At 34.0% G+C, this 25,894-nt stretch overlaps 1 protein-coding gene across 1 annotated transcript in view; it reads right to left on the bottom strand.

The window, feature by feature from the left end:
* uzip (beta-pore-forming protein unzipped) overlaps window positions 1–25,175 on the bottom strand; it is a 103,272-nt gene extending 78,097 nt beyond the window's left edge. The window contains exon 1 of the mRNA XM_089104896.1: window positions 25,050–25,175. Coding sequence (XP_088961022.1) covers window positions 25,050–25,052 — 3 coding nt within the window. The 5' untranslated portion in view covers window positions 25,053–25,175. The remainder of the gene's footprint in view (window positions 1–25,049) is intronic.
* Window positions 25,176–25,894: the final 719 nt, after the last annotated feature.

The raw sequence follows: 25,894 nt of genomic DNA, 5'->3' as shown, positions 1-25,894 counted from the left end.
AAATAACAGAGACAAACTCAAAAAGAGCAAAAATTAATATGAGCAGGGTTCTAAACTCCTATGCTTTCTAAAAGCCAGAATATAATTTGTATTTTACTGAAAAAATTCTTTTAAATGTTTTCATTTTTATAACTAAGAAATCAAAAAGTAATTAAGATTTTAAGGAATAAACATCAGCATATGTATATTAAACTGACAATGCACATTTTTTTTCAGTAAATTTATTTGATTTTTTTTAGTAAAGTACAAATTATTTTCTGACTTTCAGAAAGCATGGGACTTTTAGAAAGTAAACCGATGTCTGGAAGGGGCAGTTGCCCCCCCCCTTACCCCATAGCTAATTGCGCCTCTGCAGTGACGGGCTAAAAAAACTGAATCTACTCCCCTAATATCGTTACCCATGATTTTTACCCTTTCCCATGGTTTTGCGTACCTATTTATCCATTACCAGTAGCAAAAATTATAAAAATCCAAATCGTAAAGATCATATGGCTCTTGTCAGCAGTGATGGGCTAAAAAAACTGAATCTACTCCCATGATATCGTTACCCAAAATCAATGATTTTAGACAAGGCACAGTTTGTTAGAAAATATTTTTTGAGCACACTAAAAACAAGCTTCACCAATCAATTCAGTATAAAAACCTAACCCAGACAAATAAATTTAATTTGAACGTATGGACTTAAAGTCTTGGCTAATTAATCCGCTTGGCTCAAAATAGTAATTGAGATTTTATAGCTGGTTTGGGGACATTTCCATCCATGTTAAAGAAAGTAAGGGCGAAACTAAATTATAGCAGGCTTGTATTCAATAATCCCCTTGCACCAGTTTTATGAGCCTGTAATTGCTTTCGTGGGCATTATAAAGTAACTTTAAGAAATGAAAGTTCTAAACTAATTTATGAATTGGCGCACACTTTTTTTTATTGTGACTTACGCTGATTAAAGTTGATGAAATTCGATCCGAACTTGTTATCAGATTAACGTTGGCAACAAAATTTCTAAAACCATATATATATATATATATATATATATATATATATATATATATATATATATATATATATATATATATATATATATATATATATATATATATATATATATATATATATATATATATATATATATATATATATATATATATATTATATATATATATATATATATATATATATATATATATATATATATATATATATAGACTATATCACATATATAGTATAGTAGTACATATATATATATATAGCCCATGAACCAGATTCAATTCTAGTTTGGGAGCTGTAACGCTACAGCTCCGATTTTGCTGTCAAAATTTCAATCCTATTCCGGGCAAATTATTGTTGTAAAACTTCATTTTTTTTTTTTTTTAACTTTCCGAATCTTTCAAAGAATGGGTTTGACTAGTCGGGGGCTACAGCCATAACCAAGCATGTTGAGGGTAAGCGTTATAACTATCCATAATGTTAATGCTTTATTCATTAAAGACACCTACATGGTTCAAACAATTATAACCATTACTTACCAATTAAATCCACTTTTTACCATAAAATCGTTTTCGGTAAATACGACAATTCCTTGTTTAAGACTTGGTTGTTCTCATGTACAATGCTTGGCCCCCTTATCCCCTTCTAAACTTCGAAATTAATGAATGGCATTTAGTGACAAAACAAAAATATCATAGGCAGCGCCATCGCGCTGCCTAAGTAAAGAACGATGCTGCCTAAGTGTCACAACGTATTATTTATTTATTGTTTTTTTCCATACCAGGGCACTTCGTATCGAAGGGCTCATTATCCAAACACATCCAATCAAAATTTTTAGATAGCCATTTTGCTCAACGTAGTTAAAAGTTTTGTAAATTAGGTCTTTGAGGATGATAACCCCCACAGAGCCCTGGGGGCAAGGGTTGTAAGTTATGCCCTAGGGGCATAAGGTTTTTATAGATAGTGAAGTTGTAGAAACTTCAAAAAGGGCTCATACAATTAGATATTAGAAGGGCTTGTGCCCTTTTTAATAGTTGACAGTGATTGGAGTATAACTAACACCCCTCTAACATCCACCATTTCCCAAAACAAATCCAATAAAAATTTTGAGATAGCAATTTTCTTCAACGTACTTGAAATTTCTAGAAATAAAGTATTTGAGGATGACAACCCCCCCCCCCAGCCCTCAGGACAAGGGTTGTACGTTTTGCCCTGGGAGCATATAAGGTTTTTTATTGAAAACGTTGTCGTAGAAACTTCAAAAGGGCTAATTCGATTGGAAATTGAAAGGGCTAGTGCCTTTTTTAATAGTTGAAAGTGATTGGAGAGCAACTAACGCCCCTCTCACGCCCACCATTTCTTCAAACACATTCAATCAAAATTTTGAGATAGCTATTATGTTTAAAGTAGTTGATATTTCTGGAAATTAGGTATTTGTGGATGACAACCCCCTCACAGCCTTGAGAGCAAAGGTTATAATTTATACCCAGGGGGCATTTAAGGTGTTTATAGAAAGCACTGTCATAGAAACTTAATAATGGTTAATTCGATTGGAAATTGAAATGGGTAGGGCCCTTTTAATAGTAGAAATGATTGGAAGGCTTTACATTTTTTATAGTAAGATCGATGTGGGTACAATGTATTATTATTTTTCCTTTTTATTGAAAGGGCTAGTGCCCTTTTTAATAGTTGAAAGTGATTGGAAGGCTTGACATTTTTATAGTAAAGATCGATGTGGGTACAACGTATTATAATTTTTCCTTTTTATTTGTTTAGACCAGGGTACTTCGCATCGAAGGAGTTCTCTTATGAACTTCGGAAAAGGCTCATTCGATTGAAAGTAGAAAGGGCTAATGCCCTTTTTAAAAGTCGAAAGTTATTGAAGGGCAACTAGTCCCCCTCCGCCCACGCTCCCATTTCCCCATTATGTTTAAAAACTAAATGATTCCTTGAGATAAAATCAAAATGCACTGTGTTAATGCTAATTCCCTATAAGACATCTCAGCAGTATCCCAAGAACGACTGAGGCTATTATGTTCAAACTTTCGGGGCTACTTTTGCTCTTAAAATTTAACAAAATCAAAATAGCGTAAGTGTATCAAAGCTATAAAAGAAAGTAAAAAGATTTTTTTTTGATTTTTTTTGCGAATTGTATCAAGTTTTCTATTTCAGGTCAACTAGAGGAGGTCTGAAACTAAATTAAACATTACTATTTGTGTCCAGATTTTTAAAAGGGTGTATGTTGATAAAAATTGTTGAAAATTTTTCTCCAGCATAAAAATAGCAGGCTAAACTATAAAGTCTTAAAAAACGAAAAGATTCAAAGAATTATATTCTTTTTCCCTGAAAGACGCTGTCAATATAAAACGAACAGAAATTAATTAAAAAAACTTTTTTCACAAAATATGTTTTTCAAAGAAAAGTAAAGGGCTCCATTAAACGAAAAATGGACAAAAATAAAATAAAATAATATACCGAGCGTTAAACTACCACAAATAAGCATCTATAAATAAATGAAACTCAAAATGAACAGAAATAAAAATAAATAACCAAATAAAATTCGAAACAAACAGAAAATAACATTAGTAAGGATTAAAACTCATATGGCTTCTCAAGGCCAGAACAAAATTTGCACTTTAATGAAAAAAAATACAAATGAATGTGCATTGTCAGTTTAATGTACATATACTGATATTTAGTAATGAAAATGTTAATATTATTTGATTTATTAAAGTTATAAAAGTGAATACATTTGAAACCACTCACGCTTTCAATTGTAGCAAACCTTCATTTTTTTGGATTGTAGAAACAGACAACACTTGCACTGTTTAGTGCATTTAGGGATAGAATCGTTTTTTAATACTTTTATGTTCTTTTATTGAAGTCAAAATTCTAATAGAAGCAACGTTACAAAAACTACCTTACATCAGAGGAAAAGCAGTTCCTGAATGCAATCCAGTTCTGATAAAAAAAATCTGCAGTGCCTACTTAAAAAATAGGCGCTATTTTTTTCCAGTCCTGGAAAAGTAATTAGCCTTTTCAAAGAAAATACGGTTCTAAAAATTACTTTAAGAACATAAAAAGAAAGACCCTACACTTTTTAGGACAAGATTCACTACCATTGAATAGAAAGTATGTGCGGTCAATTCGTCTATCACTCTGCCGGCAGTCACTGACAAAGCATAACTGTTATGATTAATTTATTCTTGCTGGCCATTCTACGAAAAATAATAAACATTCGAACCGCAAGAAACGGAGAGTTGATTGAAAATGTTCAATAGAGAAAACATATCAACACTTCAGTCTTTGTGAAATCATGAAGAATATTAGCGTTTCCTATCAACAGTAATGAGGAGGCCAGGAGAACCTAATGGTGCTGCCAGGGGACGGATTCCCAGCTGTGCTTCCGTGTCCTGGTTTGTTTAGTGCATCTTGTTCCGCCAATATGTCCACCCATCCCTTTCGCTAGGGATTTGGTGTGAAGGAATTGAGAATAATTCTTGAAGTATAATCTGGACTAAAACTACAAAACCTGAAAAGTATCAGTAGTTATCCCGCTTTACAGAAAGGATATAATGCTGTTTGTAGAAACTGTAGACGATCCCTTTGGTCTCTCAGGCTATGAAATTCTCACCCGTGAATCTTTCCATCGATTAAAAAAATAGGAGACAAGTTCAAATGTAGACCAAGCACGAAAAGCCTCAAATAGATATTTGCGATCCTCTCATCCTTCCACAGTACAACAAATGTCATCTAACATTTTGCTTTGCCTTTGTCAACTATACAGCTGCATTTAAATGTGCTTGCTGCATTTGCGATCCTCCTCATCCTCCCACAGTACAAAAAATGTCATCTAACATTTTGCATTGCCTTTGTCAACAATACAGCTGCATTTAAATGTGTTTGCTGCATTTGCGATCCTCCTCATCCTTCCACAGTACAACAAATGTCATCTAACATTTTGCATTGCCTTTGTCAACTATACAGCTGCATTTAAATGTGTTTGCTGCATTTGCGATCCTCCTCATCCTCCCACGGTACAACAAATGCCATCTAATATTTTGCATTGCCTTTGTCAACTATACAGCTGCATTTAAATGTTTGCTGCATTTGCGATCCTCCTCATCCTCCCACAGTACAACAAATGTCATCTAATATTTTGCATTGCCTTTGTCAACTATACAGCTGCATTTAAATGTATTTGCTGCATTTGCGATCCTTTTCATCCTCCCACAGTGCAACAAATGTCATCTAACATTTTGCATTGTCTTTGTCAACTATACAGCGGCATTTATATGTGTTTTCTGCATTTCCGATCCTCCTCATCCTCCCACGGTCCAACAAAAGTCATCAAACATTTTGCATTGCCTTTATCAACTATACAGCTGCATTTAAAAGAGTTAGTATCCACGAACTTTGGAGAATAATGGTTGAAGACAGTGCGTCACAAGAGCTTATTGAGACACTGCAAGCGCGAAGAACACAGTAGAGAGAATATGCAGTAGCGATTTCTTTTTCCAAACATGACACATATTCAAACCGCGCGTAAACACTGAGCCGTGTCGTCACAGTCTAGTTCAGTTGCTATTATGGGAAAAAAAGGTTTTCCATAAGCTTATCGTGATGTGTACATCGGAACCGCGCGTGCGCGAAGGCGGGGTATGAATCTTGTGTGGTTTTAGATCTGTGTCACATATTTTTAATGGAGAGTGTAGCTTTTGTCGCTACTGTATACTCTCTCTACTTCTTCCGTGGTAAGACACTTCCAAGATGTCAGAGGAGTCTGAAGTTAAGCAAGTACGCCCCGTATCTTCTGCATTATTCAACCACGCGATACACTGAATGGGTAATGATGCGCTAAAAAACTACAATGGGACAAATAACAGTTATCTTCAATTCCCAAAAAACCTAGATTTTCGGAAGAAGTTACTCTACTGGGAGTTACCACCAACGACTTACAAGATATGACACAGCAGTCACTATGAGCAACTCCAACTATAAAAAGTAATGGCTCGAAAAAACGATCTGTACCTACGCAGGCTAACATCAATGATGAGTCAGTGAAAAAAGTGGAAGAATTCAAGCAGTTTAGTTCCGTATTAACACCAAATAGTGGAGCTAAAAGATACATTTTTGTTTACATAGCAACTTTTTTGAGAGGGGGTATTTACCAGTAAAAGAAACCTCTGTGTCACATGTAAGATCTCAACCACAAAGCGAGAGCCTGTGCAGCAGCCGTTTGAGCCGACATTCATAAGACCGAGAAGGCAAAAGTGTTGACCTTACTTGGCTCCCAGCGTCTGTGACATGGACTTCGGACAAGCAGGTGAATCAGGATTTACAATGCCCTAGTTTCCCAACTGTACTTCGTGATCCTGGCGTGTTTAGCTTCTCAAGTGGCACATAAGCGTCCATCCCTTCCCCTTCGCTGGGATTTTCGTATGAAGGGATCAGGATTACAATACCAAAGTAAGTAGTCACTTTAGCGAGTCGGATGAACTATCTTCGCTATGAAGTCGTCAGCTTAAATGCTTATCAAACACATTCTGGCTCCCTATATAGTGGAAAACTACAAGCAGCGAAAGTAGTTTTCCATTTATAATTAATGTTGTATGCGAATATTCCTCAGAAACTCCCATTAGAAAATTTTCAGTGGGGTCATAAGTGGCTCATTACTGTGTATTATAGTATCGTAGACTGCTAATATAAAAGCATTTACGTAAACTCGAATTACTGAAGAGTGCATCCTCTAAACGAATCGTCCTTGTTTAAACAAACACAACTTAAAAACAACAGGGAAATTTTTTCCAAGACAGTGCAATTTAAATCGGTGAATATTTCAGCCCTATGTTCAAGGGCCGTTTTCAGCACAACATTAAAGAAAAATTATATAAACATATATATATATATATATATATATATATATATATATATATATATATATATATATATATATATATATATATATATATATATATATATATATATATATATATATATATATATATATATATATATATATATATATATATATATATATATATAAAACTTACATTAAAAACTTACGTCCTTGTTTAGACCTATAAACTCTGGGAAATGAAAACTGACAGGCCAGAAAAACAGATTATCGGTCCAAAACTTTTGGAGGACTATGAACAAGAAGGATGTTTTTAGGATATATATTCGGCCTTTATGTTATGGACTTTCTGGGACATATATGGTCTATGTGTTATATGGCCTATATGTAACTGGCCTTTATGGGACAAAGGCCAGTAACAGATAACGGTAGAAATCGAAGCAGGACGGCCAATAATTTTTCTGTGGGGAAGGAAATTACCGAGGGTGAACTTTTCAGCGGAAGTTTTACACTGGGGGGGGGGTTGTCTTACTTTCTCTTTTTGACTGTTTGTCCCATATTTTTAAGAACAACCCATGTCACACAAAAGTGCACAAACTTTTAAAAGTACTAAAACAAAAATTGTTAGTCCAATATTTTCGCCACTGTTCCGTCCGTTCCATATTTTGTCGACAGATTTGCAAATAAATTAATCAAATAATACAACTAAAATACAGCTAAATTATAATATTTATAAATAATATGAATGATAAATATTATAAGCATTAATTATAACTATTATAGTATTAATACAACTAAAATTATAAACACTAACACAACCAGCCGTTTTCCTAACCAAAAGATGACCGCAAAACTGTCGACCTCCTTCTGTCTTTAATCTTTAAGCTCATTTCCGAAGGAGCAACTAGCAACTAATTAAAGAGCAAAATCACCCAACTACAACCCATCAGGAATCCATGAAGCTTGACAAAGTAACATCCATGTCACGGCGCAGTGAGCTGGAACAGAACTTTGGTCTTGTGTTAATTCCCAAGAGAAATTGCCATATTATATTACTACTAACAGTAACCTTATCCAAAGTTCTAGGCCACATCAGGTCGTATAGTAAATAGATAGTTTTTTTCTGGGAAAAGAGACAGGCTTTGGTAGAGGATTTGGATCACTGTATATAAATATAATTCAGTATGATCAATCCCTATCTGAACCATTATAAAAAGCCGGACCGAGATGCACGCACTCGGGATAACATTAAACAAGTATAAACATAATCGACATAAGATTTTTTCACGGGTATTTAAAAATTGGGGTACTTGTTGAGAATACAGTAAACACGCGGGAAAGACCGCATCAAAATCTCAAAGATACTTAATGAAAACAGGTTTTCCCAGCATAGTGAGGTAATGCTCACTCCGTGACAAAGATTTAAAATTTAGTTTTTTGGGGTTGAAAGGGCAAAAAAAGGTAGGCTACCTAGGTTAGGTTACGTATTTAATACATGCTATGTTTTACTCCCACCCCCCTGATGTGCAAATATATAGCCTAAATTTGTTTCTGAACTATTATGTTTCCATCCTATTTTGTTTTATTTCGTTAGCATTAGCGAAACTTAACTTATCGCGTGTTTACTGAATTCTTAACAAGTTCCAAAATAGGTAATTTATAGTGCAATGTATTATTAGATGTTTTCAGAAATTACAAGTAAGTTTCGAAGTCTCGAGTTATTTTCAAATGCATTTTGAGAAATTAAATGGGAGGAGCTGTTTGTACGCGCCGAGAATGTAGTAGCCAAAAATCATTGAGCAGTGATCTTACTGTATGATTTGGATATAGAAAAGTGGCAAGTTTTCCAATAATACTACAGAATTCTCCATCTTTATATATTTTTGCAGCCATGAGGGTTAGAAACAAGGAGGCAGTACTAGACTCTTTCATCCAAACCAGCGATGCTGATCTCCGTTTCATGGCTCTTCAGCCAGTGAGTGCGAGAGGGGGCTGGGGGTCAGCCATCCGTGCTTTCGCATACCCTTCCTGTTTACCTTCCCCAGATTTCTCCAGATACCCGTTTAGAGCTGGGTCGACTCGGGCTGAGCTTACAGACTCACGCAACTGACCCCCGTTCCCTCTGATACCGTATGAAGTCATCTGATACCGATATTCCCATGTGTGAACATCATTTCTTCAAGTCAAAACTGGGTAAAACCACGATCGAAGGTAATATCAAAATGTTTAATGATGAAAGGAATCGTGCATCGTGTATTTTTAGGGCCCAAGAAGTCTCCATATTTTTATGATTTTTCCATGATTCCCATTATTTTTCCTACAGTTCAAGTGTTTTTTTTTTGTTTTTTTCTGAATCCTCACCTCTTCTCCTCCCACTCTCCCCCACCCAAAAAAAACAATACTCCTGCATATGTTTCTACTGACAAAACTTTAAAATTTTATCAAAAAAGTGTGTCAAAGAGTATATACTTGTAAACACGGAATTGGAAACGAGGAGCTGATTCTATATCCCTCCTTAGATAATTTTTTTTTGGACAATTGAAATATTTAACAAATTGCCATGTTTAAAGCTCAGATATTTGAATCTAAAAATACATCTTCTGGAGCAAGATTATCCTAAAATATTCGGGCCAATGTGTCTGCATAGACAAGTGGGAAAAGGGATACAATACAATCTTCCCAAGACTCATCTAAGGGCCCACCCAAGACTTTTTGCGGAATATATACTAGTATGTACAAAACAATGTAGCTTAAAAAAAAACATTTTTTTTTAAATATAAGAACCACTTTGGAAAATACTACGACCCTACCTCCCCCCCCCAATGCGCATACAAAAAACCTATAGGTATGTACAGATTCCGAAGGGTGACTCCGACTTCACACTACATGCTGTACATCTGGGAGCGTCGCATATGGGAGCGTCACGTGCGCCACACAATCCCCAAAACACTTCGAACACTTCCATTACGTTTGCCACGCATTGCCTAGTGTACGTGATTTCTGGATGTTGTTGCCCCTCGCAGATTCCTCTACTACAGATGGCACATGGATCTGAGATTATTGCTTGGGATAAGTTTCCCTCGACACGCGATATAATACACCTGTACAAGAGAACGCGTAAACCATAAATATTAACGGTTTTAAACGGTTAATAATAAATAAATAACTAACGGTTTTATGGCCGGTTTTTACCTGGTATTAATTAAAAAAAAAACTGTTTCCACAAAATAAGTTTTTCAAAGAAAAGTAAAGAACTCCATTGAACCAAAAATGAGCAAAAATAAAATCAAATAATCTACCAAGCGTGAAACTACCACAAATCAGCATCGATAAATAAGTGAAACCCAAACAAACAGAAATTACAATAAATAACCGCGTCAAGCTCAAAACGAGCAGAAATTAACATGAGTAAAACCCTATGCCTTCCCAAGGCCAGAACATAATTTGCACTCTGGGAACTAAAACGAATTTAAAATTAAACTATAACATCTAATTAAATTTAATTAAAATATTTAATCAAATGTCAAACTAAAATTAAAACAAGATTCTAGTTTATCAAATAAACGTAGTATTTGACTTAAATGTGTTGATTGTGATAGGAAATCGGAAGAGTAGAGATCGGTGATGTACGTTTACACTATTTGTAATTTGGCACTTATGCACTAATTGGCACACACCGCTATAGACTGTATCAAGGAAACCAGACACGAAACCCGCTAACGGGTATTTGCAATAAAGAAATGGAATGCAAAGCGTGGTTTTCATTGCGTTTACGATATTTAAACTGTTGTTATTTGGGGTTTAGGGGGGGGTACCTAGGTTAGGTTAGGTTACGTGTTTAATATAAGCTATGCTTTACCCCACCCCCTAATATGGAAATATATAGCCCAAATTTGTTTATAAACTATTATATATTCATTCTATTTTTTTTATTTTTTTTATTAGCATTAACCAAACTTGACTTCTCTCGTGTGTACCATTTAGTGCACAAGTACCTGTATTTTTTGTGTACATGGCTGTATTTTTGGCTTTAAAATAAGCTTTACCTTATCATTGTTAATATTTGATTGTGTTGAAAAGTGTTAAAAATTTAAGCGAAAAAAATGTGTTACGTTTTTTGAAAAATTTATTGTCAAATTTAACTATTTAGTTTTACACATTTGTTTTCGCGGTTAAATTTGGCAACACTAACAAAAAACAAACACCCTCTGATTGATTTCATGGTTTTGAAACAACCAAAGTAAAAACTTCAGGTATGAATAGGACTAAGATTAACCAGGGGGGAATGTTTTTATTTCATGGCCCTTGGTACTTTAATGGTGCTAGATGAATAAACACTAAGTTCTCAACTTAAAACATAAGAATGATTGTACTAAGCCATGTTACCTACAATAATATTGCTACTAGTACTACAACTCCTACTTCTAATAACTGAGTGCAGCGCCAAGCCGCAAACAGCTGCAAAAACTCCTCCTCCAGCTGCGCAAACTCCTCCATCCAAATCCATTCGAAGCCTCCCTCTTCACACCCTCCCAAGAAATGCCAATTTCCTTTACCCTTTCGCTTCCATTCCCGTTCGGAGTTGACCTGCTTTTTCGTTTAGCCCTAGATGGTTGGCCGAAAAGGACGATCTTTGGCAATCTCCCACCATTCATCCTTGTACTAGCTATCTCAACCTTTCTCTCATTATAGCCCTAGAAAGGGAAAGCATATTTTTCTTTCAGCTTACTGTTTGAAATACGGTCAGTCAGTCGGGTACCCAACAGGATCCGTAAGACAATTCCTCTGAATAAAATCTAACAAATACTCCTCCATCTTTCGAAGCGCCCATGTTTCTTGACCCCTGTCATCACTCCTGCTTCCAATAGTCTAATCTTGGTTCCTAGACTTATTTTTCTATTCTTCAAAACTTTTTTCAACTGTCAGAAATACACACTGGGCCTTGGCTACTCTACTTATAACACCTTCACTGCATCCAATATCTTTACTAGTAATATTACTCAAGTAAGTGAAGTTATCCACTAGATCGATCTTTTACTTCCCCATTTATTTCCTTATTCTCCCATAGCCTTTGCTGTTCTCCTTAGGACTAAGTCTATCAAAATGATCCATATACATGGGGATAGAACGCAACACACTGAAATCTCAAGGATATTACGTATCCCGAATTCTTCGAGTCCAATAATGAGTCAGGCACAATCCCTCTCGGAAGTTTATCGATCTAAGAATAATTTCATTGAAATCAGAGACGACTGTCTCCTCAGAAACTAAGAAACAGGATACTTCGGCCAAATATCCACATCGAAGTACCTCAAGTGTTTCTTCCACAAATATTAATTTTGTTTACCAGTTTGTTCCCAGTTTGTTCCTTGGCGTAATTATTAAGTAAATATCGTTTTTATCAGGAATGTTACATAACTTTTCTAGAGAAAAAAACACTCTATAAAGTTTGATGAACCACAAAAGCTGGCGGGGTTCCTAGAGAGAAAATAAATGAAAAACAAGATTTTCTACTGAAAGTAAGGAACAACATTAAAACTTAAAACGAGCAGAAAACATTCCGTATATGAGGGAGGCTGCCCCTTGTTCAACCCTCGCTCTTTACATTAAACTATTGCAGTGCTTTAAAAAAGCTTTTTATTCCAATTCAATGACCCTTGTGTTTCAGCAGTTGCTCTTAAAGAATTGGGGTACAAATTCAAACTTAAGCGTAAAGAGCAAGGGATGAGGGAGAGGCCCCTCATATACGGAATAATTTCTGTTAGTTTTAAGTTTTAATGTTGTTCCTCACTTTCAGCTGAAACAGCTTTTTTAAATTTATATCGTTTTTTCTAATTAGGCCAGGAAATACCCCCCCCCTCTCCAAAGAAAAATTGACACCGGGAAATCCTGTCATGGAAATTTCCTCTCACTGAAAATTTTCCACGGAGGATTCCTCCCAAGGACAATCCCCCCCCCAAAAAAAAAAAACAAAACTGCCCCTGAAAAACTCTCGCGATGGCAACTTGGTTCTTTTTCAGGTAAACTCGTAGTTTGGTACAACACAATGGCAGAAAACGCCACTTTGCTTTCTGGTCCCACCAGAAGGTTCGCCACTTTACGATCTTTCTTCTGGGAAAAAATGCGAAATTCCATGTTTTTGTGGATAGGAAATTGAAACCTCTATAGTAAGGTTTTCTGATATACTAAATATGATGATGTGGTTTTCATTAAGACTACTTTTTTGTGTTGTTACCCCCCCCCCCTTCAGAAATCAAACAAATTGTCTCAGGCTCATAACCTTTGATGGATGACTTTTAACTTAATGAATCGATGGATCCGAAATCAGCATAAAAAGTTGATTCCTTTGATATATTAATTATTATCAAAACTCCCTTTTCTTAGAGTTTCGGTTATTATTGGGCCGGCTCGCTCCTTACTTACAGTTCTGTTTGACAGAGGTACTTCCTTAAAAGTCTTGTGACTTGAAAGTTTCTGTTCTTTTATTGGCTAAAAAAACAAAACAAAAAAAAACATGAAACTACCTAGAACATACAATAGGACGCATCTCAGGTCATTTCATGACGAAACGTTGGACATGATGAAGATGATGAAATGTAATGCAAATCACGATTCTCCAAGATTTTTCTTTGGGTTGTTTCAAAGTTATGAGGTTTTAGGGTAGTACCAAATTTAGGGTAGCAACAAGAAAATAAAAAAGAAAACCGAATTAGTTAAAATTTCAAAAGAATGCTTAGCCATATGCTTTGATCTCATCTGTAACTGGTTTTTCACTTTTTTTTTATTCTTAGGCAGCCGCAACTACCAAATAGTTTTTTTCCCTAACAAAAATGCATATAAACAAATTTTGGAAGCGTTTTTCAAAGGTTTATTTTAACCCTCAGAAATATACCTCCCCTAAGAACAAAATTCTGGTGACAGCCTTGCCCCTTACGAATTAAAACGTTTACATTTCGCTGTCCTTGGTCCTTTTTTGCTGATTTTTTACCCATGTTGTTGTTTTTTATATTCGGCATCCGCTGCTGCCAAACATTGTATGTCTGCATATAGAGTTATTTTCATTAATAATTCAATTCCTGTTTCTTTTATATATATATATATATATATATATATATATATATATATATATATATATATATATATATGGCTGTGTAGGCTTCCAAGTAATTAATTGATATAATTGGATTTACTTTCACTGGCCTTAGTACTTTAATTATGATAGATAAACATGAATATCAAGAAAACCATTTTAAAACACAACGTCTAGACGTTAATGGAATTCAGACTTTAATAGGTAGAAGTGCGTGTGTCTACTTTTAAGTATTTTCCAGAAACCACAACTCTATGTTTACGATGAAAGTGGATACCCGGCAATTGTCAAAAGTAGGGAACTTCCAAAAAAAGCATTCAACTTTATTTTTCCAGCGTTTTTTAAGAAGCCTTCTCAGTTTTAAATTTCCTCTTTTTCTGAGAATGTTTCGGATCAAAGACAAAAATAAACGCATCCAATTACTGCTTCTGTGAGGTTTTGACTAAAGAATTTGCGATGAACTTGAGATTTATCAGAAGATGCTCAGAATTTCATCAAAAGTTAATACAACAACACACAATTTTTCGGCTCAGTTCAGAAGAAATGCAAGCGCATTATATTTGTAAAATAAAAAAAAAAGAATAATCTGTAGTCTTATAGAAGACTCCAGAAAATCCTTGTTTTAACATATTTTCATGTACATTTTCTTCATTTTTCAACATCTCTTCGTATTTCTCTAAATAGTTATACAAAAAAATAGTAGTATATATATATATATATATATATATATATATATATATATATATATATATATATATATATATATATATATATATATATATATATATATATATATATATATATATATATATATATATATAAATATATATATATATATATATATATATATATATATATATATATATATATATATATATATATATATATATATATATATATATATATATATATATATATATATATATATATATATATATATATATATATATATATTACCGTGAATGTCGACATTCACCTGTGAATGTCCGTAATTCCTTTTTTTTCTCCTTGGATTTAGTTAGCGTTGCCAGTCAATTTTATCAATTTAATGCAAGGTTTGGCGATGAAAGGCTAGATTAGAGGTTGGATTAGCTTAGCTTTTTGACCCATTTCTGATTTTGTAACCAAATTTAACCTAACCTAACCTAAAATAATCTAACCTAACTTACACTTTTACCATCATATCTTGCATAAGACTGAAAAGGCTTTCTCTTCTTTCTATTATCAGCAGCATTTACTGCATAACAGGTTTCGCAATGAATTAATAATTAAATAGTGAGTCTATACTAACTTAGTCCAACTATATTTTGCCTCTTTTACAGTAGAGATGTTTCATAGTGGAGTTAATTCATCTGAATATATGTTGGAGGGGCAGTGTGTTTTTTTTTAATCTAGGGGAGCAGTTTTTTTCTATCTTTTTAATTTGTGCATTTTTATGAAAATTCCGAAAAAAGATAGGTTTAATAATGAGGAGGAGGGGAAAATTTTCTAGTGACGAAGGAGAAAGAACCCCCCCCCCCTTCGTCCCCCTGTTAATGTCCCTGGTCTTTTAAAATGTCTCCATGAATATTTTTAGGAGATATAGATCCCATTTAGGTGCTATTTGATCTAGTAATTTCATTTTTCGATCTTCTGAGGGCAGGGTAGTATATACGCTTCAAAATGTATATAGGCTACATTTAGCCTAATCTATATTTGGTAGTATGGCTTATATGTATAGACTAGTATATATACTAGTATGCGAAGGCTAGTATATATAGCCTAAACTAGTATGTAAAGGCTACATATAGGCTAGCCCGTATATGGTGGTACGCAAAGTATGTATAAACTAGTATGTATAGGCTACAACAATAATTCAAACACAAAGAAATGAATATAAAGACAACAAAAGGGTCTATTGCCAGTAAATGAAAACAGATAAAAAAAAACAACGAATATTTCAGCCGTGTACAACAAGACGTCTTCAGCGTAGAAAAAAAAACTAGAAACTAAAACTGGAAAATATATACCAAACAAAATAGAGTAAGATAAAATATATAATATATATTATGTATTTTAATATATATATATATAATAATATAATATATATATATATATATATATATATATATATATATATATATATAATAATAATATTTAATAATTTAATATATATAATTTAATTTAATATATATATATATAATATATATATATATATATATATATATATATATATATATATATATATATATATATATATATATATATATATATATATATATATATATATATATATATATATATATATATATATATATATATATATATATATATATATATATATATATATATATATATATATATATATATATATATATACATATATATATATATATATATATATATATATATATATATATATATATTTTAATAATATAAATATAAAATATATATATATATATAATATATAATATACAATTACTTACATATACAATTGGTCGTTACCTTCATTCCCCCTTCATGTATTTATCTTCTACATTTTTCATTTTTACTTTAAAAACTTTTTGGTGAGAATCACAAGATGCAATTTTTCACAGAAGACAAAACACACACACATTTTAAGACTGTGTCTTAAAACAATACTTAATTAATAGTGTCTCTGAAAAGTAGCCAGAAAGTCTACCTTCCCATCTCCGTTTTTATTTCAAACAGCAAATAAAGTAATAATCTGAAAATGGTAATAAAGCGTAAAAGGATAAAAAAATCTTGTCAATTTGAAAATTTTCCACAAATTTCTGCGAGAATATACACATAGAACCATCTCTAAAGTGATGAATAAAGTGAAAACTAGCGTTTGAATCTTAGGACTATAAAAAGTGTGGTCAAATTGAGGCTGGTGAGAAGGGCATATGTCCCAAGATTTTGAAAATACATCTTTTTGGGGTAATTCGCTGAAAAAAGCTTTGTTTCTGTATTTTCATTGTAGAAACTATAAATATACCCCCCGGATTTTGGAAAATACATTTTGTCCCCTCTCTAAATTTTCATAAATTGATGTTTCTGACTATAAGGTCTAGTATGTTATACATGTTATCTCTCTTCAATCATCTTCCGTTGCTGTTATTTTTTAGTTAGTTAAAATACGTTAGACACCTGCTTCCCTTCGATTTTAAGTACAAGTTAAGGAACCGTTTTTGAAGGCTGCGTTGTTCCGTAAGCGCTAACTACTGATTTAGTCGATAAAGGTCTATAAACCCTAGGAATTCCCGTTAGTTACTCCCAATACACCTACATCATTTCCTCCTTCGCAGACAGTAGATTAAAAAGAGCAGACATATGTGCAGATAGCCTTCGGGTCACTGTTCTCCCTCCCAAGAAAATCTTGGTCTTTAATTTTTTTTTCCTCAAATTGTATATTTTTGGTACAATTAGGTTATTTTTCGTGTTTTTTTTCGGAGTTACGCACCAGCCAATAAAAATTCCATCAGACTACTCCTTATCTCAGCATTATCTACTCATGCGTAGATAAGATGACAACAATTAAAAAGGTTCCATTGAATTAGCAGATTTTTGAAAAAAAGATAGATCTCAGAAATACTTTATATTTTCTGTCGTAATTCTGAAAGTCTATCTTATTTCTGAGTAATTTTATGCACTTCAACCTTGCAGGCATTAGGTGGCAGTATATTTTTTTTTCTTTTCCCAGAAAACTTTCTTTCATCCCAATATCTTTTAAAACGTTCTATCTTTAGAAATTAGATTTAGAAGACAGGGCGAGAGTATTACTTTTCCATCCCCTAGAGACTAATCCCTGTTTTAGTAGGACATTGCTATAAGAATTCATAGGGATATATTGCTGATCTCGTGAGTTTCCCCTAAAAGGGAAAAGGAACTTCTCTAAATTCAGGATATTTCATGTCCTAGTTTCATCAAAGCTCAGAATTCTACGGTTAGGAACAACTGTAAATATAATTAGGCCAATCAGCCAAAACTGCAATGAGATCGTAGTCCTCTGAGTCATCGACATATAAGCTCACTTTCTTATTACCGACACAAACTTAACGATTAAATGACATACGAATACTTTTAAAACCTGAATTTACCGTGGGGGATACTGTTAAAAAATTACTACAAGCATTCATAGGGACATACTGCTGATCTCGTGAGTGTACCCGAAAATGGTAGCAAAAGGAACTTTTCTAAATGAAGGATATTTCATGTCCTAGCTTAATGAAAGCTCAGAATTTTATGGTGAGAAACTACTAGAAAAAGCAATTAGGCCTATCAGCCAAAACTTCTTCTAAGTCATCAACATATAAGCCCAATTTCTTATTAAGGCCAAATGATTTACGAATATTTTTAATACCCGAATTTGACCTTGGAGAACACTGCTTATTGTTATATGCATTCATTGGGATATATTTTCAATCTCTTGAGATGCACAAAAAGGGAAGTAAATGAATGTTGTCTGAATGTAGGATATGTCATGTCACAATTCATAGGAGAAAACTCCCACAAATTGTGATGAGTTCGCTTAGCCAAACTTAAAAGCTGTCGTTAAGTCCTCTGTGTCATCGTTATATACGGTTATTTTCTTATAAACGACAAAAACTTAATGATTAACATGGCATAAGAATATTTTAGCACCAGAATTTTACCTTGTGGAACACCGTTTAGTTGGCCATTGCTACACGCATTAATAGAGATATTTTATTGATCTTTTGAGTTTCGAAAGAAGGGAAGTAAATAAAACTATTTTTTTAATGTGGAATATTTCATGTCCTAGGTTCACAAAAGCTCACAAGTCTTAGTTGAGGAACTCCCATAAAACGCGATTACGCCAATCGGCCAAAAGTGCAAAGAGGTCTTGAAGTACAACATCTTGAGTTACCGCAATATCAGCTCACTCTCTCATATTAAGAAAAACTTAAGTGATTGATAAGGCATGCGAATATTTTAATTACCTTAATTTTAACTTGGGGAACAACGTTTAACGTTTCGTTTCGTTCTCCACCATGTTTACACTTTGTGTACTACTACTACTAGTACTACTACTAACAACTCACTGCAGTACCAAGCCACCTTAGGCCAACACAACTACCTACGCTCCTCCTCCTCCATCCCAATCTATTCAAAGCCTCCCTCTTTACATTCTCTCAGGAAGTTCTAGTTTGCTTTAAGTCTTTCCTTACGACCTGCGCCAGCGCCATTCAGGGATAACCTACTTTTTATTTGGACTTAGATGGTCGGCCGGCAAGGACAATCTTCGGCAATCTGTCATCCTTCATCGGCAGAACGTTTTATTTATTCATTTTGCCCCATTTTCATCGAGGATTCTCAAATTCTCAGTGCAATCAAGTCTATATATATTTGCAATCAAGTTTATTTAATAAACTTGATAATAAACTTGATAATAAACAAGTTTAATAAACTTGATATTTCAGTGCAATCACAGACAGAAATAAACCCAGCTGCTGATAGTCGCAAAAGCTTTTAATTTAATGAATTTGCTAGCAAAATGAGTAAAGTTACAAATTTTCTGTCCACCAAAATTAATCTAAAAATAAAAAGGAAGGTGATGAAATATTACTATCTAAGATAGTCCCTGGGCACATCCCTAGGTCAGACTTAAGAGCCCTGAAAAAAAAATCTAAATTTATCTATCACGTTCGAAAACATCGTGACTGGAACCAATTCTACTGCAGCCAGGACAAAATTCCTGTTTTACACAGTTTATAGCCTGACAACACCTACAAACAATGAAAATTGCCTAAAATTGCTTGTATATTTTCATAAATCACCTCTTTGTGCTTTTATAATAATTTTTCTGACTTTTCATTCAACCACAGCTTGACAATTAGCATCTGCTTAATTTGTTTCCAGCTAATGTTTTGTAGGTTAATGAGCATATCTAGGACAGGTGATAGGGAAAAATTTGCCACTCCGTGAAAACAAACAAAAACATTAATGAAGTCTGAAGTCAATAAAGAAAAGTTTTCGACAAATTTTGTCAAATTTTGTCAAAATTTGACAAATTTTGCTGTCGGTCCTTAAAAAGGCTTTCAATTTTCAACGAATGGACAACCTCCCAGGTTTCTGCAGCAACCCCTTCCGTGCGAAGCGGTCAGTTAGAAAGAAGTTTGTGGTTCATTTCCGCTCTCATTTTTTTGGGGGGAGGGGGACATGGTTTGGTTTTACCTAACCCATCAAAATACCATCTTTATATATTAGATATTTAATAAAAATATACCTACAACGTAGAGGTCAACTGAGCCTAAGCTAACTGTCTGGTATATAGACGGTAAAACCGGTTATTGTCTGATTTTCACGATCCAAATTCTCGATTATATACTAGCTAACAAGGAAGTACGTTCTTTCTGCATTGGTTCTCCCCTAACTCAAGGAATGATGAATATAAATTCCCAGTCAAATGGAGAAAAAACTTTACTTTTTACTTGACTTTATTAATAAACGCGATTATAACACTTCACAATTTACAACTACTGCACTAATGAAAAAACCTAAGTTAATCGTTGGACCTTTTTAAATATTTTAATTGAAAGCTTTTAGTTATTATATATATATTCATTTCATTAGGCCTAGAATCCTGAATCGAAAAGCAGTGTGGTCTAAGAAGTTAATTATTCTTGTGTTTTTGTTCAATCATTCTTGTTGCGTTTGGGAACTTTTCCAAAAACAACATAAGCCTTGATTTCTTATACCTGGGCCATATTACAGTCACACTTGACTATAAAATCAAAATTACATACGACTACTGCTCCAATTATGTATCCCGCTCGTAATGACTACTCCTAGCCTACTACTAACAACTCACCATAGCACCAAGCCGCCTGAGGCCAACAAAGCCACTCACGCTACTCCTCCATCCCATTCATTCAAAGCTTCCCTATTTACACCCTCCCATGAACCTCCCATCTCCCTTCAATATTTCTTTATGACATCCTCCTACCCTAACCGAGGATGACATGCTTCCGGTTTAACTCTTGACGGTTGGCCAAAAATAAAAATCTTTAAAAATCTGTCATCTTTCATCCGAAGAACACGTCAATGCCATCTCAACCTTTCTCTCATTATAGTCCTAGGAAACATTATAGATTGATCAGATTCAAGATATAAGGCTTAATATTTTGAAACTAGAAAATAAGAAAACTTTTTCTTCATTCTTCATCGAGGGCCTAACCAAGATTTTTGTTCGGGGGGATAGAGAGGTTAATAAACAAAACGTCAAAAAATTTGTTTAAAAACATTTTAGTTACGTTTTTACGAGCCACATAAAAGTTTGGGGAGAGGGAAGGGTTCAAAACCGGCAACCCACTCTGGATACGGCATGGTCCTTCACTAATCTTTGCGCTTTCATTGAAAAATACGACTATAAATTAGCTCGGGCATCACACTCACACTGTATTTTTTTTTTTTTGAATTTTTGAGTAAATGCAACCTCATGGGGGAAAATATAAAAGTTTTCCTTTATTCTGCTGTCCCAATTTTCACCTTTAAAGTCGGAGTCGCAATGAAACCCAGTGCGAGTTTTTTTTGTCAAACGCAAAAATTATGTTACAAGTTTAATTTATTAATACCTAATTAAATTAAGAAAACGAGTTTTCTTCAAGTGAAAAGAAAGGAGCAGTATTAAAATTAAAACAAACAGAAATCATTTCGTATATGGGAGGGGGACTGTCCCCTCCTCAATCCCGTGCTCTTAAAGCTAAGATCTGACTGCCCCTTCCTAAAATTAAAAACAAAGAAATGTTAAAGAAAATAGCTGAAAATTCAATTTAAAAAAGCTAAAGTTTAAACAAGTCTTCATGAAAATAGCTAAAATCGTAAAACAAACTTTATAAAGAGGCAACAAAAATTTATTTATATGTAAACTATTTTTTACTTTTGCATGAGTAAAACAAAATTTCAGAGGGAAGGGGGAGCTAAAATGGCTGACCCCTCATACGGCTCTGTTTAAAGGGGTGCCAATCTATCATATTTTTAATCAGATAACTTACAAAACGGGCATATTTTAAAGAAAATACACTCAAAAGGGTATTTTTCAAATATAGGGGACACTCCCCCCCCTAAAAAAAAGACTACAATGATGAAATTCCCAATATGTCATTTTTAAAGATATAGACTGTTGCGTAAATCCCCTTTCAACAAATCAGATTTCATTTTTACCGTCGTTTGGACTTTTAAATTACGTTATGAGTGTAAAGTCATGTTCAAACTTCCCGCCCAAACCACACATTTTTCCTAAAGTCAACAACTTTTCTTGAAATTGCGAATATAATTTTCACTTGATATTGACAAAGAGGAATGACGTTTTAACATTTTTAGAGCGACTAGTAAGCGATGACTTCCGGGCCACTGCGTCAAACAATGACATAATCGGAAAGATTTTATGGTTTTCAAACTCCGTGCGTAGATTCAACAAAATGTTACTGTAATGACAGGAAAGGAAGCAGACATACTCAATCTACGGGTAGCGACTAAAAACCTGAACTTCAGATGAAAAACAACTTAATGGCAAGAACGATACTTCACAAAAGCCTCCAGATTTTGAAGATTAGAATAATTTAGGGCTATGGAAATATTTATAGAGGATTCAATAGGCAAACGTCAGGGGAGGGAGGGGGGCATTGAGAAATACCTTTCCTTGGTATTTTCATTGAAATCATTCTCTTTAATTTCTGGAAAATGCATGGTACTTGTGCATAATATGGTACCCACAAAAGAAGTCAAGTTTGATTAATGCTAATGAAAAAAAAAATAGGATGAATATATAGTAGTTTAGAAACAAATTTGGGCTGTATATTTGCATATTAGGAGTGGGGGGGGGCAAAGAATAACATATATTAAATACGTAACCTGTCCTAACCTAGTTACCTTTTCCCCCACTAAACCCCAAAAAACAACAGTTTAACTGGTAAAACAACATTCTCGTAACTGGCAGCACTTTACAAGGATATTTTCGAAAATTTTCTTTTGAAAAAGTACTTGTGAAGAATCCGATAAACACGCGCGAATTGTATCGAAGATCAGATAGGCATTACCCGGTAATTCATATGAGATGCTGTATGAACAAAGGGTTTCTCACTCCAGGAACCATATTTAAACTTCAGTTTTTTGGGGTTGAAGGGGCAAAAAAATGTACCTAGGTTAGGTTACCTATTGAATATATGCTATGCTTTATCCCCACCCCTCCCCTAATGTGCAAATACACACCCTAAATTTGTTTCTTGACTATTATTTTTTTAATACGCCTTGTTTTATTTCATTAGCATTAACGAAACTTCACTTCTTGCGTGTCTATCGGATTCCTGACAAGTACCAAAGGTTGTATCTGAAACCAAAGGATTTTGGCTATAAATATTTCATAATTACCACTTTTATCTATAGCTGAAGATTGTTTAGCGTCATAACCAGTGGCGTCAATTCAAAAATTGGTGGGGGTAAAATATTTCTTTTGAATGTACAGAGGAAGCAAATTTGTCATTTTTCAACTTTTTGGAACGAAGATACCAAAAAAGTATTTCCGATTAATATACCCCAAAAAAGAGGTATAATCTAGAGGGAGGGGTCCTAATTGACACAACTGGTTGTTTATCTTTTAGTTTTGCTATTTAGTAATGTAATATGTCTATGGAATATTTTGTTAAATTTTGTTTCTGATGTAAATGAGAGGTAAGTTTAAACTTTACCCCCCCCCCCCCGCATGTGCAAATATATAACCTGAATAGGTATAGCCTATATAGGGGTGGGGGTCAAATTGATTTCCGACAAAAGTGATCATTATATTTGGAAAGAGCATAAAAAAAGGCATCGAGTGGTATGTTTGCTTTATTCGTAAGTCAATGATATGAACTGCGAATAATTTACCCCTTTTTTATTAGGCAACTCAAAACATAAACCGTTTTTCTACCCTTTCAAGTTTTTTGAATGCCGTCGACAAAAATAGCGCTGGGTTTTGCGATTCGAAACTTCGCCATCGACAATTCAGGGTAGCCTATATTCCAATTCTGGGTATATATTTACACAGTAGGGGGTGGGGGTGGGTAAATTTCATGGTAAATTTGCAGTTAGCCATATAATTTGGCTAGGATGAAAGTTAAAACATCTTTCGGTGCTTTTTTATGCTCTTTCATTATTCATATAAAATACCTTCGTGGCCTCTTTAAGGGCTCAAGATGCAATTAGCCCCAGAAGCGATTATTGAATATTTCAAGAGCATAGAAAAAGGCATCAAATGACGTTTTCACTTTCTAATCAGCTAAATTATAAGGCCCACTGCAAATTTACCGTTTTTAGCACCATTCAACCTCATGGATTTTGAAACAACCTGCGAATCTAACTATTTTAAGTATTTTGTAAATCGGTACTTGTCAATTAGCTGGAACCCACGCAATATGTCAAGTTTGGTTAATTCTAATGAAATAAAACAAAATATGATGAAAATACAATAGTTTAGAAACAAATTTGGGATGTATATTTTCACATTAGGGGATGGGGGTAAAGTATAGCATAGCCTATAAAGACGTAACCTAACCTAGGTGGTAAATTCATATTACAGTTCATATTACTGACTTACGAATAAAGTAAACATACTACTCGATGCTTTTTTATATTCTTTCCAAATATAACAATCATTTTTTTCGAAAATAAATTTTTTTCGAGAAAATAAATATAAATTTTCGAAGCCTACCAATTCAGGGTACATATTTGCACATTAGGGGGGTGGGGGTAAGGTTTATTTCTGACGCAAATGAGATGTAAGTTTAAACTTTACAACCACCCCCCGCCTAATTTGTAAATATATACCCTGAATTGGTATATATACGGGTGGGGTAAATTCATTTCCGGCAAACTGATTATTATATTCGTAAAGAGCATAAAAAAGGCATCGAGTAATAGGCTACACTCACTTTATTCGTAAGTCAATAATATGAACTGCCGAAAATTTACCCATTTTATCCAGATATAATAACCAACCTATGCCCCCCCCCCCATTAAAAATGCTGGAGCTACGCCCCTCAGCATAGAATTAATTACCTCTCCAAAATAGTCACTTATAATCAACATTCTTTCCTACTTAATCTGTAAAACAATTTAAATCATGAATTGAACAATTACCATTGAAATATCCCCATTTTCTGAAGACAAACGAAAATATCCTTCAAATCTTCACTTCTTACTTTGTCAGAACTCGAATTCATACTACTTTTTTAGGAATGGATTTTTGAAAACGCCCACTTTCAGCTGCGCGTAGCGCTAAAGAGGTTCCGCCGGATTCTTGCTTCTGAAAGAACTGAATAACGAGTGAAGAATAAACATCTTTATAAGTTATAACATATCTTTATAAGACAAGCAAGGCCGTACCCAGAGGAGGGGGGGGGGGCTTGGGGGGTTTGAACCCCGCACGAAATGTATTTTTGACTCGTAAAAACGTAACAAAAATAGATATAAAGAAAATTTTTTAAGCTTTTTGAAGTTTTTTCGTGTACCCCCCCCCCCCCCGAAAAAAAATCTTTGACTAAAACCCCCTCCGAAAAAATATCCTGTGTACGGCCTTGTAGGTAAAATATATACTTTATTGAGTAAGTAAATCAGTAGCGATCAAAACGTAGTATGTTACCAATGGCGTAATTTGAGGGAAACACGTGCTCTCTAATTTTTAGCCCTACAAATTTATTAAAAAAACTGTTTTGGGGGTGTTGGATGATGATAGTGATGGATGATAGAATTCACTTGACATGTAGAATTTGGGCTATATATTTGCACATTAGGTGAGGGGGTTAGGATAGGTTACGATAGGTTGGGTTAGGCTAAGATGGGTTTCCATAATTTTGTTTCTAAAGTGTTATTATCATCAGGTTTTGTTATTTTTCATTACAATTAACCTAACTTCACTTTTTGGCTGTGTTTCCAATAAAAGAAAAGTACCAAAATATTTTCTTGGCATTGTTTTCATTTGAAAT

This window comes from Artemia sp. Qi Xiang Cuo, chromosome 19 (assembly GCF_049724085.1).
Source record: "Artemia sp. Qi Xiang Cuo chromosome 19, ASM4972408v1, whole genome shotgun sequence".
NCBI classification, from domain to species: Eukaryota; Metazoa; Arthropoda; class Branchiopoda; order Anostraca; family Artemiidae; genus Artemia; species Artemia sp. Qi Xiang Cuo.
The sequence above is the reverse complement of the archived record's forward strand: the minus strand, read 5'-3'. Positions and strand labels throughout refer to the sequence as shown.